Source organism: Neophocaena asiaeorientalis, unplaced genomic scaffold, assembly GCF_003031525.2.
Source record: "Neophocaena asiaeorientalis asiaeorientalis breed wild unplaced genomic scaffold, Neophocaena_asiaeorientalis_V1.1 scaffold225, whole genome shotgun sequence".
Taxonomy (NCBI): domain Eukaryota; kingdom Metazoa; phylum Chordata; class Mammalia; order Artiodactyla; family Phocoenidae; genus Neophocaena; species Neophocaena asiaeorientalis.
In genome coordinates, this window is record NW_020172364.1 from 8,498,325 (window position 1) to 8,513,585 (window position 15,261).

Here is a 15,261-nt window from a genome sequence, read left to right on the forward strand (position 1 = left end):
TCCGCGAAGATCCCACATGCCGCGGAGCGGGTGGGCCCGTGAGCCATGGCCGCTGAGCCTGCGCGTCCGGAGCCTGTGCTCCGCAACGAGAGAGGCCACAACGGTGAGAGGCCCGCGTACCGCAAAAAAAACTGCTTTATTCGTAGAGAACAGTTGGTATTGACATTTTATATCCTGATCTTGACATTGTCATTGTCCTTGTCCTTGTCATTACAGGAAATAACGAAAATGTTGAATAAAATTGAATCTTAACTATTAGCTTACAAATTTTCAGAAGGGAGTCTGCAGAACTGTGTAGTAAATACAACACTTTTTCTAACACTGAATTTAGAAAAGAGAGATACAGTTTTTGAATTGAGTGATGAGATCAAAATATTTCTTCAGGACACTGACACTGGTGAAAAAGACTACTTCTATGATTGTAAAAGGCTTGCCTATTTGGCTTTCCTCTTCAATATATTCAGTATTTTATATTGCCTAAGCTTACCATTTTAGTGTCTAAATATCAAAATTTTTAATGTTGAGCGTAAGATACGAGTATTTACTGAGGCCACATTGAGGGAGGTGCAAACAGTTTAATTGCTGAGAGTTTCACAGTTTACTAACATTTAATGACCTTGTTTTATCAAGGATATATTCTGCCAAACATTAAAACATATTAAAGTTAATAGAGACTTTCAAGATTATACATTCCAATTACCTCATTTTATAAGTGAAGGAACTGAAGCCCAGAAAGGAGAAATTCATCATCTTATCACCATAGAGAGTTAGTGCCAGAGTTATAGTTAGAGCCACGGTCTCCAAACTCATTACTCTAACTGGCACTGTTTCTAGTGCATCCACCCAGCTTCACATTAATAATCGTAAATTGACCTATGAACTTGGCACCCTCACGAAAGAGCCGTCTTTAAAAATGATGACCAAGTGCACAGAGTGGCATTTTTAAATGCCTAACTATATGGAGTATCTTAAAGGGATAAATTCATGCCTTAGGAGAATTGACAGTTCAATTTCAACAAACAAGTATCAAGTTCCTACCAAGTGTAAAGAATCAGTGATGTTAGCCATGTGTGCATGTTGAGGTCAAAGACTTGCACATAATAATCTGGAACATAGGAAGTATTGATTATGGGACTGTCATATGGATTTTGGGACAGTGAGAAAGAGAAAAGAGAATTGTTACTTAGCGTTTTTCTTATTCTAAACCCTAAATGAAATTGGTTTCCCGTATGTAACATGGTAGGTAAATCTTTATTAAATATCCTACTGGGAAAATGAACTGGAATGATCACATACTTACTTATTTATGAAGAGTTAAATCACAGTATTCCAGAGGGGTCTCCTCTATGGACCTATAAATAAGTGAAAGGGCAGGCGGGTGGCAACTCAGCTATAAAGGGCTGGGACTTTTTACACCTCTAAGGAAAGACTTAACAACCTTGTATGAACCATAGCACAGTCCAGTTGATCTACTTAGGTTTGATTTAGTGGTGGTGAGACTTTTTTTGTTTAACTCACTAGATCACTGGCTTATTCTAAAAGGATATAACTCAGGAACAACCAAATGGATGAGAGACAGAGGGCAAGGTATGGGGAAGGGGCTCGGAACTTCCAAGCCCTCTTCAAATGCCCTACTCTCCCAGCACCTCCACACGCTCACCAATCCAGAAGCACTCCAAACCCCATTCATCTGAGGTTTTATGGAGGCTTCATTATGCAAGCATGATTGATTAGCTCATTGGCCACTGGTGACTGATTCAACCTCTAGCCCCTCTCCCCTCCCTGGAAATCAGAGGGTGGGACTGAAAGTTCCAACCCCCCAATCAACGTTGGTTTCCCCAGCAACCAGCCCACTCCTTAGGTGCTTTCCAAAGGTCACCTCATTAACATAAACCCAGCTGTGGTGGAAGTGGCGATGAGATCTGACTAGAGATTTTTCTTAGAGATCAGAAAGGCTTCTCTGTAGCTTTTTGCAGTAAAGCATTGGTAACAAAGATTACCTCGAGTTTTTTTAAATAAAGTCCACTCAAATTGTATTCATCATCATCGTCACTATAATTTAAAGATCACTTAAAGAATCTACATGAAGACTTCTGATTCTGAACAAGATGGAGTAAATTCATTTCTCCCTAGACCTTCTCTTAAGCACACCTAAAAACTCCGGACAGACACAGGAAGATTCTGAACCGTGGCATGAAGAGGCAGACGGGCTAAGGACCTGCCCCTTGAACACAGAGGTGAATTTCCTGGGTTTTCTTTTTGTCTCCCTTATATCCGTGATTGGACTCTGCCTGCAACCTGGACATACCAATGGGAGCAGACACAAAAAAGGCCCCCCCCAAAGCATGCTCCCTTTAGTTAAAGAACCGAAATAGTGAGGCATAGCAAAATAGAAACATCTGTGATCATACTTGCCCAACTCCAGCCAAACACCAGGGGAAAAAAATCTTGCTGTCCCCTGCCCTTGGTCAGCTCCTAGGGCAGGGAGCCTGGACTTCTATTCCCCTCCTCCCCAAGGGTAGCAGGCACTCCTCCCCCTCCCAATTAGAGAGTAAGAAAATAATTTCAGAGGAGAGGGAGCCAGATAAAGGGATTTTTTAAAACACTCTTTAGGAACATTTAATATCCTTTAAATGTTCTTAAATATGATGATCTGGGCAGACCCCCTAGCAACTCATATGTGAAACTGACCAGAATGGACATTGGCAAAAGGTTTGATAACTGAACTACAGTGTGGAATACTGCAAGGTTTTCAGTTTAGCCTCGGGATAGCACACAAACGAAGCAAATTAGCAGCGCCAAGGCTCTGTGAACGAAATTGGGTTTTCTGAGTATACCATAATACACCCGCTAAGAGAGTGCACCCACTTTCAATTCCTAAGCGTGTTTGTTCTGATCAGTTGTTACCCATTTAACCTAAAACTCTCACTGGTACTATGCAATTAAATCCTTTTCAGATGTTATCTCAGAGATACTTGAGCCAGAAATCAAAGGACTGATGCAGATCATACATATGGATATTATTACTGCTAAATATTCCGTGTGTGTCTCTGTGTGTGTGTGTGTGTGTGTGTGTGTGTGTTTCCGTGTGTGTTTTAAGGCCTTGGCACTGTTGGGTTTTTTTTTTTTCTTTCCTTTTTTGCCTTATGTAAGTTATTTATAGGGAGTGTGCTGGTGACCACGGTCTAAGATTACATTAGCCAGAATTAAGAAGCAGGATAGAGAAAAAGCTGTAAGATTTTTTCCAATGAAAAAGTCTTTAATGATACACCATCTGTGGGTATAAGACATTTTCATTTCATAAGATCATGGAGTCTTATTAACTCTGGATTGGAAAATATGTTAAATCTTATCTATCTCAACATTGCTTTAATGTTTAAACCTTAAATGCAACTTCCCTGTTTAGGCATTTGCCTGACTTATGTTTGAACACCTTCTTTTTGGGCTATGTATTATACCTGACAGCTGTCAGTGTTAGGAAAGTCTTCCATATCTGAGCCAAGGTCCTGTTTTCTGTAACTTCTGTTACTTCGGCCTACTTGTTCAATTCCTAGGTGCCATAAAGATCAAGAACAATTGTCTCAGATAACGATCTTTTTAAAACCTCTTTTTTTATTTAGTCTACTCATCCCTATTTCAACTGTTTCTCATAAAACATAGTTTTGAGTCTTTTATCTATATGTTTTTGTCCTTCCTGAATGTGCCCTAGTTTATCTTGTACCTCTTAAAGTACCACCAAATTAAACATTAGTGTGTCCTTCTTCAACCTTTACTTTAAAATGACTGATTGTCCAAAGGCGAGGACTAGAGCATCAGACACACTGAAATTACCTCCTTTCTTTTGACCTTTTAAACTTCCTTTATCTCCATTATACTGCTTTGTATTCCATTACCTTATCTCATCATTTTTCTTTTCCATAGGTAGATGGTTGGCTCACAGTGTACCAGTCCACTGAAGTATTTTAGAATCTCAGGCAGAGGTAGCAGAGTTCTTATAAACCATCTGGTCCAACTGTGCCCTTGTCCAAATGGAGACCTCAAGGCATTAGTGCCACCATTGGAGACAGGGCCTAAATTGCTTGATTCCTAGACTCATAACTCACTATATTTTTATTTGAGCTACTCTTCCACTTGCCTGACTGTTATACAAGAAGCGGTCTTATTTTTGGTATCTGTGATGAGATGTTTGTTGATTCCCACACCTAGGCCATCTCCCAGGAGTACCTGAGATCAGGGTGGTGAAGAGGTTTAAAGGGGTTTAAAATTCCCAAGATGTGTTGGTCTGTAGGAAGAGATTTTATCTGTTAATAGGAAACAGTGAAGGTTTGGAATGTGTTTGAACAGAGTCTATTTTTTGAAAAATACAAAGAAGAGGCCACAATCTCAGGAAATTGTGAAATCAGAGGGTTAGAGAATGTAGTGGGGAGAGAGCAAAAGGACTTTTCTCAAAACAGCAAACAGCAATCCCAAGTTTTCATTAAGAAGATGACTTGTTTTAGTCTGATGGTGAAAGGAGACTGCTAAGCATATGCTCCAATGTCTAGAGAATCAAACTTGAAGTCAGTAGCTCCAACTGAGCAGGTAAAGTTCCTGTTTTGTGTGTCCCCAAGTTTTCTCTACCTACTGTACATGTAATTATCGTCTCAGTTTATCATGATATATTTGCCTATCTATTCTTTTGCCTTTCATATTCCCTTACAAATTTTCTCTCTCCATAGCTGCTATGAGGCAAGGAATAAGTACAGTTGACCCTTGAACAACATGGGGGGATAGAAGCACCAACATCTGCGTGGTTGAAAATCACATATGATTTACAGTTGGTCCTCCTTATTCACGGTTCTGAATCTGTGGATTCAACAACTGGGGATCATATAGTGCTGTAGTATTCACTACCGAAAAACTCATGGGCCCCCATAGCACAAACCCATGTCATTCAAGGGTCAACTGTACTTCTGTGTCAATGCTGACCTAAGTAAGCCCAAAACACTTTTTTTTAAATTAACTTCTCACAAGAAGCCAGTGAAGTGGTGTGATTATCCCCATTTTCCAGATAAGAAACTCAGGTTCATACATGTGAACTTTTCCAGTGTCACATAACTAATAAAAGGCAGGACTCTTTTGAACATAAGCCTGCTCCATGTCAAAACCCAAAGTGTGAGAAGTAAAAAAGAACTCCAATTTTGTCATCAGAAAAACCTGGATTAGGATTCTGACTCTATTACCGACTAGCTGTGTGATCTCAGACATACCATGTAACCATTTAATCAGTTTCCCCTATTGCAAAATGAAGAAATGGGGAACATTTGGCTACACCTAGGATTTCAAAGAAACCTGAAATGGCAAAGTGGCATCTCCCTTAACAGTTGGTAAATATTCACTGTTGTGCATGTGGAATCTGCCCCAAAGCCATTCCTTCCTTCTCTGTTTCACCAGGAAACTGAGTAGCTCTGCTACCCTGGGCTGTATCAAGGCAGAAACATCTCAGCCAAGTATGGGGCCTTTGGCATTACAGGAGTGAAGAAAGACCAACATCTGCTTCCGGATGATTGGTTTTATTACAGTGACATGGATTTCAGAGGATGCAACATCCATGTTTGTTTTTTGTTTGTTTGTTTGCTTTTTAACACCTTTACTGGAGTATAATTGCTTTACAATGGTGTGTTCGTTTCTGCTGTATAACAAAGTGAATCAGCTCTACATATATGTATATCCCCATATCTCCTCCCCCATGTTTGTTTTGTGTAAACTCCCTTCACATGTGGAGTCCTGCTTGGACTTTTTGATTTATTCTTGCCTTCCTTTACCTAATTTTTGCTATCATCTCTTCATCTTCCTCCATCTATTTCTGCATCTTCCTTTGCTATGGTATGAATGTTTGTGTTCCCCCAACATTCATATGTTGAAACCTAGTCCCCAAGGTATTAGAAAGCAGGCATGTGGGAGCTGATTAGGTCATGAAGGCAGAGCCCTCATGAATGGAGTTCATGCCCTTATAAAAGAGGCTCCAGAAACCTTCCTGCAATGTGAGGTCAGAGCAAAGCAAGACTCTCACCAGACACCATATCTGCAGGCACCATGATCTTCGCCTCCCAGCTTCCAGAACTCTGAGAATTAAATGTTTGTTGTTTATAAGCCACCAGCGTATGGTCTTCTGTTATATCAGCCCAAAAGGACTGAGACACCCTCTGACTCTCACTCTCTCAATCTCACAATCATTTCTTCTTTCCTCTGACCCCCTCCCATTTTCCCCACTTTCCAGCCTTCTATAAGATGGCATTTGGGGTTTGAGTCAAGCTGCTTTCTAAGAGTATATATGATAAAGAACTAACCCCAAGAAAACCAAGAGTTGCAGTGGATTACTTTTACATGACTGAGTTCGGGTACTTTCCGAGTTGAATGAAAAACACATTAATTCTGGAGGTTGGAGTTCGCGATTGAAAGGTGTTAGTTTGTATTGCTAAAGTAACCTGTCCTGTCATGTTCAGATAATAAGTAGAGAGAAGCCAGATACTCTGGTCTTTCCTACAAGCTGAATCAGCGCAGCCACGGGCAGGACCAGCTAAGGGATATAAGCCCAGTGATTTGCATCTTGCAGAAAGAGGCTCTATTTCCAATGGAATTCCCCTCATAAAAGATATGAAGCTATAGCCAAACTTTTTCATAAATATCATGATTCATCAGTGGGTATACTACCATCTAGCATATGGGTTGTCCAAAACTTGATTTGTACTTGTCTAATGTCAATGCCCAGTTATCTTAAACATGGTTACATGTTTAAATCAGTGGTTCTCAATGTGGGGTGATTTTGACCCAAAGAGACATTTTGCAATGTATAGAGACATTTTTGGTTGTCACAGCTTAGAAGCAAGGGGAAGTGTGTTGCTACTGCTGTTGAGTAGGTAAAGGCCAGGGATGCTGCTAACCGTCCTGAAATGCACAAGACAGCCCATCACAACGAAGAATTATCCATCCCAAATGGCAATAAGTCAAAGTTGAGAAACTCCAGTTTAAATGCCTACTGACATGAATACCCGCAGATTCCACTGTGTAATTGAGCCCTTGATCATCCTATTGAAACAATAATTGTCTGTGAAAAGTCTCTGTCCCTAGTGGCATTTCTAAATGCCTTGTACTACAATCAAATGCTGATTGTTGATCCTGGATTCAATCTGAAAAATATTACTAAGAAATAATTCTTACTTCAGTGGGGAAATAATTTTTTTATGGTCTTCTGGATTAATCTTTGATACTATAATTTGAGATCATTTTTGAAAACGGCCAAATCTGGCTTTAAGGTAATTCACTGTGTCTGGTGTCCTAATTATGTGTTGATTTTTTTGTGCAAGCTTATTAATCTTGACGAAGTGAAAACTAAAAAATTAGCATTCAAGCAGAAAGAATAAATCGAAATTGGCTGAATTAACTTTCCTGTGATTCAGGGTTTGTTAACAATTTCTCTGTTTTGTTTTAGATTTATTTATTTTATTATATCTTTTGCTTTTCTCCATTCCTTTTCCAGAGTTCCAGTATAATTACACTGTAGTCTTCAGCAGTGTCTCATTACTTGCACAAAAACTCAGCCCATTATTTGTAGATAATGAATTCCAGCAGGATCATTCTGATAGCTCTGAACTTCTGGAAAATCTGACTTCTTGGATCTCCCTCCTTCTGGCTCTTATACCTTCATTTCCCTTCCAAAGAAGATTCTTTGCCTCATTCATTTTCATTAGATTTATTGGGGGAATACCATTAATCCAGGGGCCTGTTTATGAGTTTTTCCCAGAAATGGGCAGAATAGTAGTGCAAGGAATAACATTGCATAAGGTAGCTTTTATTTTCAGGGTCTATCCCATTTGGCAAATAATGTAACTGGCATGCTATGTGTGTCAAATTAATTTTGTTAAGTTTGTGGTTTCAGTGTGTGTCTTACAAGTAGTGGTCATCGGCAATGTCACAGAGGTGGGAATTGGGATTCTTAGATTCTAATCCTGACTCTTCCATTAAATTGCTGGATAAATTTGGACAACTTGATTCTTTTTCAGATCTTATTTTCCCATCTTTAAAATGGGAGGATGGGGACACAAATGTTCTATGAACGTGGCAGGGAGCAGTTGCAGAAAGATGGGGAGCCGAGAGGAGAGGGAAATGAATATCTTTCCCAACATATGCTCAACTCATGCACAAATCATATGGGGAAAAGGGACATAAAAAGAATTTCATAGTAGATGCCTATGTCTGTGGAGCAAATTAAATAAGAAGCTGTATGGCCTTCATTTTATTAGAACCAAAGCCGTAACATTACCTCTACCACTACCTACTTCTCTCCTCCCTTGATTGATCCCAACAACCCTCTCCTTTGTAGAAGTAATTTCACTGTGTAGATCATCAGTAAGACACGGAACGTGAAAGGAGAGAAAGAGAGAAGTAAGTATAGAAAACAAAGTAAAGCAGAGAGGGGTGTGGTCAAGTGAAATCAGCTTCTTCTGACTATAGCCTGCAGCTCTCCTCAGTACTAAACCCCAAAAATCATACACATGGCACTGAAACATACCATGCAGAAGGCTGACTACAAATCATTTTGTTTTAAAGATATGTTTGGGCCATTTGGCAAATGAGGGCCAGCTCTCATGGAAATTACATAGCTAGGAAGTCAGACAGCAGGAAAGGACGGATGCATAAAAGGACAGAAAAAGAATTATAGGAGAAAAGCTGAATGGAAAAAAAGACAGGAGAAATTATTTTTCCTAATGAGAAATGCAAAATTTTCCACCAGACAACGGTGACTCTTGGCTAAGTGGCCAACATATCACGTGAATGAAAATGCAGGGTGGGTGAGGTAGTCCAGGAAGCAGGGCCTTGTATCAGCACTGTCGCTGGAGGCACCAGGTCCACCGCAGGTCTCAGTGGCACCACTGATTCACCGGACTGCCCCTCAGGAGGTAGCAATACCCACTGCACAGAGTCTGGAAAAAGCACTGGACTATATTAAAATATTTACATTCCAACTCAGTTCAACTTGCTCACCCTCCTTGATTCGTCCTGAAACCTCTGAGGCCAGTGTCATCAGCTATTAAGTGACAGGGATAGACTTCTTCATGATTTCTGAGGTTCCTTCAAGCTGTAGCATTTTTACCGTTTTAATAATTATCACTCCTCACCCTTGCAAGACCGCATTTCTTAAGGAAAATACTTATCCCTCCCTCTCTCACCCCTGCTTCACTGCCACAAACCAATTATTTAACTTGGAGAGAGAGGGTTGAACAAGATGCTCTCTTGGAGTTCCTTCCAGCTCTCCAAGATCCGGGATTCTAAGACACCCAAGTTTACTCAATTCCTTAGTAATACAAAAGAACCATTATTACACCAAATCCAATCAGTTTTCATTTTAGGTGAACCCATGCACTTTTCAGAATTTTCAAACTCCATCCACGAAGCAAACTGACATTTTATCAAACATTCCCAAAAGAATACCACACACCTATCCCTTTGGAGTTTATCACTGAGCAAATGATATTCGTGACAGAATACATTTGGTCCTCAGAGATGGGATCTGTGGAGACAAGCAGTTTATTACTTTCTTTTATTAAAACTTGTAAAGGAATACCTGTTTCTCGCCAGACTGAGATAGGAGAAAACCTGTAAGCAAGTGCTTCCCTCATCTAATTGAATTTTAAGCTGCTGTGGCACTGACTGTAATCACAATGGATGACTGGTAAAGAGCTGACTGGGCCTTCAAATGGTCAGCCTCCTGGAAGGAAACAATAGAAATTCTATCTCCTTAGCACACAGGAACTAAATGCTGGCTACACAAAGAAGCTCCCAGGTTTCCTTCCTAAGGCGTGGGACAGAAAGATGATGACTAGTGGATTTTGATGATTCAAGCTCAAAAAAAAAGAAAAATACCAAATGTAAGAAGAAAAAAAAAAGTCTCATCCCTTGAGGAAATAACCACTAGGAAACTTCAAAACAACTATTTCAAGAAGACATAAAATCAACTTCCTATTTGAAATAATTTGGGGACAAAATGTACATAGTCTACATATAGGTAAAAAGAGATTGAAATATGGGATTTGGGAAAAGTTTTTATTCTGAACTAATAGAATATGTCTCATGTCATGTGGCCTACGTTTCAAACTTTTTTAAAGGCCTTCATCTAGAAAGAGAAAGAAGTTGATAAAGCAGAATAAGAGTGAGGAAAATCCTTGAACTTACTTTTTCTCTTTTCTAGAAACCACTAATAAAATAAATTATGGTCAAGAAAAAGGAAGTTTGGGGAGCTGACTCTAGGAGAGAGATAGAATTGCCTAACTTAATTGCATTTCCTCCCCCCCTCCCCCAATCTTAAGAAGAAAAAGAAAGGTCAAATAGCACAAAGCACCAACTTAGAAACAAAACATGGAGGGGCAAGCTTGTTTTAAGTAAAAAACATAAATAAGCAGCACTGGTTGTCTTTTTTTTTTTAATTTTTTTTCTTTAACTAAATGGTTGGGAACACTGAAAGAAAAACAGATACTGTCAAAGTATTCCTGATTATAAAGTACACAGATAAAAAAAAAGAAAAGGATCTCGCTTACATTTGTTTAAATTCCACAAATGTACATAAAACAGGCACAGCGTGTCAAGAATTTTCCGAAGCATAGTTTTAGGAAATAAGGATTAAATTAGAAAAAACAATGGAGGGGGAGGGAAAGGAGGTTTGCAACATTAGCCGGAACTTGAAAGTAGAAGAGAGTGAAAAGTCAAGCAATCTACAGTCCTCCTATAACTTTCTCCCCCAACTGACCAGTCAGGAAACCAAATAACTAATTTGAGAATACCTTCTGCCGCCACACAGAAATCTTTTTCAACAATATTTCATACACGAGCAACCAAACTATCATTCATTCAACAAACATACACTGAGCATTTACTGCTACTGCCCCCTGTTTTAGGTATTTGAGGGGAATATAAATGCTGAGACCCAACTCAGACCTACTGAACCTAAATCTCCAATTTTAAATCACATTTTTAATGCCCAGGGGATTCATAATAATCATCCATCTGCTGATCTTCCAGATCTGGAAACTCCTACTTTAGGAGGTGCAAAAATGACTGTGACCATTCTTGATCTCAGGGAGCTCACATTAAGTGATGAACAAATATATGAATTTCTCCAAAACAAGGTTAAAAGTGAAACATGATATGAGAGGAACATATTCTTTACTGTGGACATTCAGAGGAGCGAGAAATGATGGATTGTTGGAGGTTGCAGAGAGAGTGAAAGAGGATCTCACAGAAATAGGTATATTTGTGCTAGTACACTTACCATTTGAACACATAGAGAAGAAGGTGGGAAAATCTACTGTTATAATAATAAGAGATACATCTCCAGTGTTTCTGGAAACAGAAATGGGCCCTGTCCCCGGTGCTTTATATAAATCCTCTCTTAAACCTAAACCAGTCAGGTAGGTCCCATTATCTCCCCATTTTGCAGATGGGGAAACTAAAGCTTAGAAAGTTTATGTGATTTGCTCGCAGTCACAGAGCTAGAGATTGAAGAACTAAAGTTCAATCCCAGATCAACCCCATGCCAGAGCCTACATGTCTCCCAAAGAAGAATAAATAAACCCAGATGTGCAGAGTGTCAGACACATAAGATTAAGCATCCATTGTTCCCTCTAGCTGAAGGACGGCAGAGTGGGAGGAGACTGGGCCTGTAAAGTTAAGGGGCAGCCAGGCTGAGGGGTGCTGTATTCAACACTGTGGGCTCTATACAGAAGCAAGGGGAAACCAGCGAAGGTTTCCGAGGAGAGACTGCTCTGATAAAAGCTTTATCTTAGGTTTTAGGCTGTGAATCATGAGTTATATCTTACAATCTGAAATAATAAAATTTGAAAGTTTGAAGAGTCTCACCCTGTCTTTAAACAAAAAAGTGTGGATAGGATCTAAGTGGAACTACCACCTCGTAGCTGTCCAGAGGATTTCCCAGCATGCCAGGGCTTAAGGAAGATTCTACAGAATAGCCCTTAAGATAAATGCAGTGAGTGTCTGTTACCCCACAGGACAAGGACTGACTCATTCCTGGAGCTGTCCAAATCTGGCAAAAGGATAGCCCTGGGGACAGAGCATTCCCTGGGACCTGAGGTGACTCCACGGGACAGTGGATGTGCACAGGCATGACCAATTATTGGCAGATCCCAGACCCCTGACTCCCAGTCCTGTGCTCAATTCATCAAATCAAATCATATGTGACACTGGGTGAGCCCCTTCCCTTGTCTGGATTTCCCTTTCCTCATCTGTGAAATGAGAAATTGATCTCAACAGGCCTTAGATTTCACAATTCTCAATCTTTCCCTTCCAACACTCTAGCATAAAGAATCCGCTTCCATCAGTAGCTCACTAACTGGGATTTGGGGGAGGAACAGCATCTCCCAAGAGCTTCTACAGTTTGCAAACCCCTAGCTGAGAATAAATGTGTTTCCTTATCTCTAGGAATTCTGCTAGTTCTGACCATATTACAGGATTCACAATTCTCAAATCTTGGCTACAAAGTCCTCACTGAATTCAATCTGGCCCAGGATTATTCTTTTCAAATGCAGACTGGATCACTGATGTCCAAAGTAAGTAAGCAACACAAGGTACCATGATTATGTGCAGGGAACCCCTCTATCTTCAGGGAATGAACACTTTAGGATTCAAACCTGTCAGAGCCCAAAGATACCATTATTTTGAGAGTTTTATTTTGCTCTCAGAAGATTGTGTGTGTGTGTGTGTGTGTGTATTTATGAGTGAAATTCCCAGGAAGCCAAGCAAAGGCTAAAATTGTGGCGTTCTTGCGGGGAGGGAACACCTTATTTGATGTTCACAAAGATGCTCCTGTAAACTCCAACCCATCAAAAATGAATTTCCAAAGGGGTAAGAAGATTTCCTCCTTATGAGATTATCAATTATGTAGAAATTGTACCTATCGGAGTGGAGGTGAACAGGAAGCAGATGCAAGATTTGTTCTGCTCTCAGAAACATTGCCAGTAAAACACAAATTAGCACATGAACTCACATAATTTTGAAAGGACTTCTTAAACTTCATTGGTTCATCAGACCACAGCCAGTAGTTCACCCACAGAGCTACCTGTGAGTGACTCTCTCCTGTAATCAATTCACTGAAAAAAACTGAGGCATGTTAAACCTATGGCTTCATCTTCTCTGACCTCCAACCAGGAGATGGGAGCAGGAGAATGATAAATGTTAACATCAGCAGTGAAGCAAGTGTAATTACAGAACCAAAGACACTCACATTTTGAGAGTTACCTCGTGGTTATTTATTTTTATAGGAGTGAAAATAAATATGCATTCCTTTTCCAGACCTGAGAAAGGAAAATGTGCCCAAGATGTGTGACAGAACAATCAACAGGACTACCAACCTCACATCTGAGACTCCTGGGAAGACAGTATTACAGGGCGACCAAACCCGACCACCCACACTCTGCTCTGGGAACTAGCTTAGTATATCTTCAGCTGTCGGGTACTCACAAGCCCCTCTCTGCCTGCTACTGACTGATTTCTCTAAAGACCACCAAAAACTGTGCCACTCATTTAAAAGAAAGCAGATTTATACTTAATACATGCCTCAGCAAATGCTTCAGGAGGCACAAGCAAATAGAAGACAAATCCTGGAAAGAATTCAGGCTTTCTCCTTATTTCTTGCCCAAGATACTAAATCTAGCAACTTAGCCAGAGCACTGGGAGTTAAAGAGTTAGTTACAGCTGTGATTTCCTGAACTCTACCCAAAACTGCAAATCTGCAGAGAGCCCTACCAACTGTGAGCTCAGAGACCTTGTGGGATGAGCTGCAAAAGACATTAGAATATCAGCACCTGGTGTGTATTTTCACCACTCCAGAAATGCAGCCTGGTCCATTGGCTGGCATGGCCAACCAACCAACCCCCAAAGCTGCCACTTCTCCAACAGCTGGAGAACAGACATTGATATACTGACATAGAAAGGCAGAAGGGGGAGAAAGTGTAAGTTCAGAGCAACATGGATGAGTGAGAGTGGGAGATTAAGGAACACAGGCTAAATTCTCTCTGCCGGAGCATTCACTTAGATCTTTAAAACTGTGAATGTAGGGAAGATGTCAGTATACACTGTCTGCCTCCTGGCACTAACTTCAGGCAAGTTGAATACACAAAAATAAAACCAGAAAGAGGGAGCATCTGGTGGTGAATAACTCAGTCCGATGCTTACCTCCAGAAACTGGAAGCCTTCTATCAAAGGAGAAAGAGTCAGCACTTTGGGTACTTTTAGTGAGACTGCCTCACACAGATTCACCTCTTCCATGCATACCTCCTCTTTAACCTTTGATCTTCCCTTTTTGTGCTAAGTGCAGGGGAAAAGACAGAGGGATGGGTTTCCGAGCAAGTCTACTTTTAACTCTGCTGTTTTGAGACCGCTCTCTTTTAAACTTCAAAGAAAAGGTGCAGACTAGCTTGTAGGAGGGATGAGGGAGCGGAGATGGAAGAGAAACTGGGTGAAGCTAGACCAGGGAATGAAGCGAGAGGAGACCTTATACTAGACCCGGCTCTACCAACGTTCAGACATTAGTGCTGAATGGGTACTTTAAACGTCTTATCAGTACAGTCCTCTTTTTGAGAGAGAAGTGGATGCCGAGAGAGCTAATGGCTTGCCCAAATCCATCGAGTGTTGGTTACAGAGCTCGGGCCACCAGCTATGTAGATCCACACATGAGACAGAACCGTTAAAGGAGACCCAGTCAGACTCGCTAAGGAGCAGCGCGCCGGCCAAGAGACGGGAGCCGCGGGGAGGGCTGGAGCGCATCCCAGGGCAGCGAGGGGCGTGAGGTGTGCGCTCCGGGTACCTTGATGTAGGCCCGCTGCAGGTAGTTGTAGGGCACTCGGCGCTGGAAGTCGCTGCGCACATCCTCGCTGGCGCGGTGGCGGGACGCGGGGCCCCCGAGGCGCTGGCTCTGGCAACTGCGGTAGCAGCGCGCCCGCTCAAGCAAGGCGCGGAAGAAGGGCAGCTCGGCCCCTGGGCCAGCGCCGGGGGGCACGAGCGGGCGGCGCGCGGCGCAGTGGCGGGCGCAGCGTGCGCGGATCTCCCGCAGGCGCCGGTGGCTGCGCAGCGCCGCTTCTAGGTCGCGCACGGCCACCTCGTAGTCCCCGCTGTAGTAGGCGGCCACGCCGCTGGCGTAGAGCAGGTCGAAGGGCTGCAGAGGCCCGGGCTCGGGCTCGCGCTCCGAGAACCGGCCGTCCGGGGGGCCGCCCC

General features: G+C 41.6%; 1 protein-coding gene across 1 annotated transcript in view; it reads right to left on the reverse strand.

Annotated features, from left to right (window-relative positions):
• P3H2 (prolyl 3-hydroxylase 2) overlaps positions 1-15,261 on the reverse strand; it is a 155,638-nt gene that overhangs the window by 140,000 nt on the left and 377 nt on the right. The window contains exon 2 of the mRNA XM_024768591.1: positions 14,855-15,238. Coding sequence (XP_024624359.1) covers positions 14,855-15,238 — 384 coding nt within the window. The remainder of the gene's footprint in view (positions 1-14,854; positions 15,239-15,261) is intronic.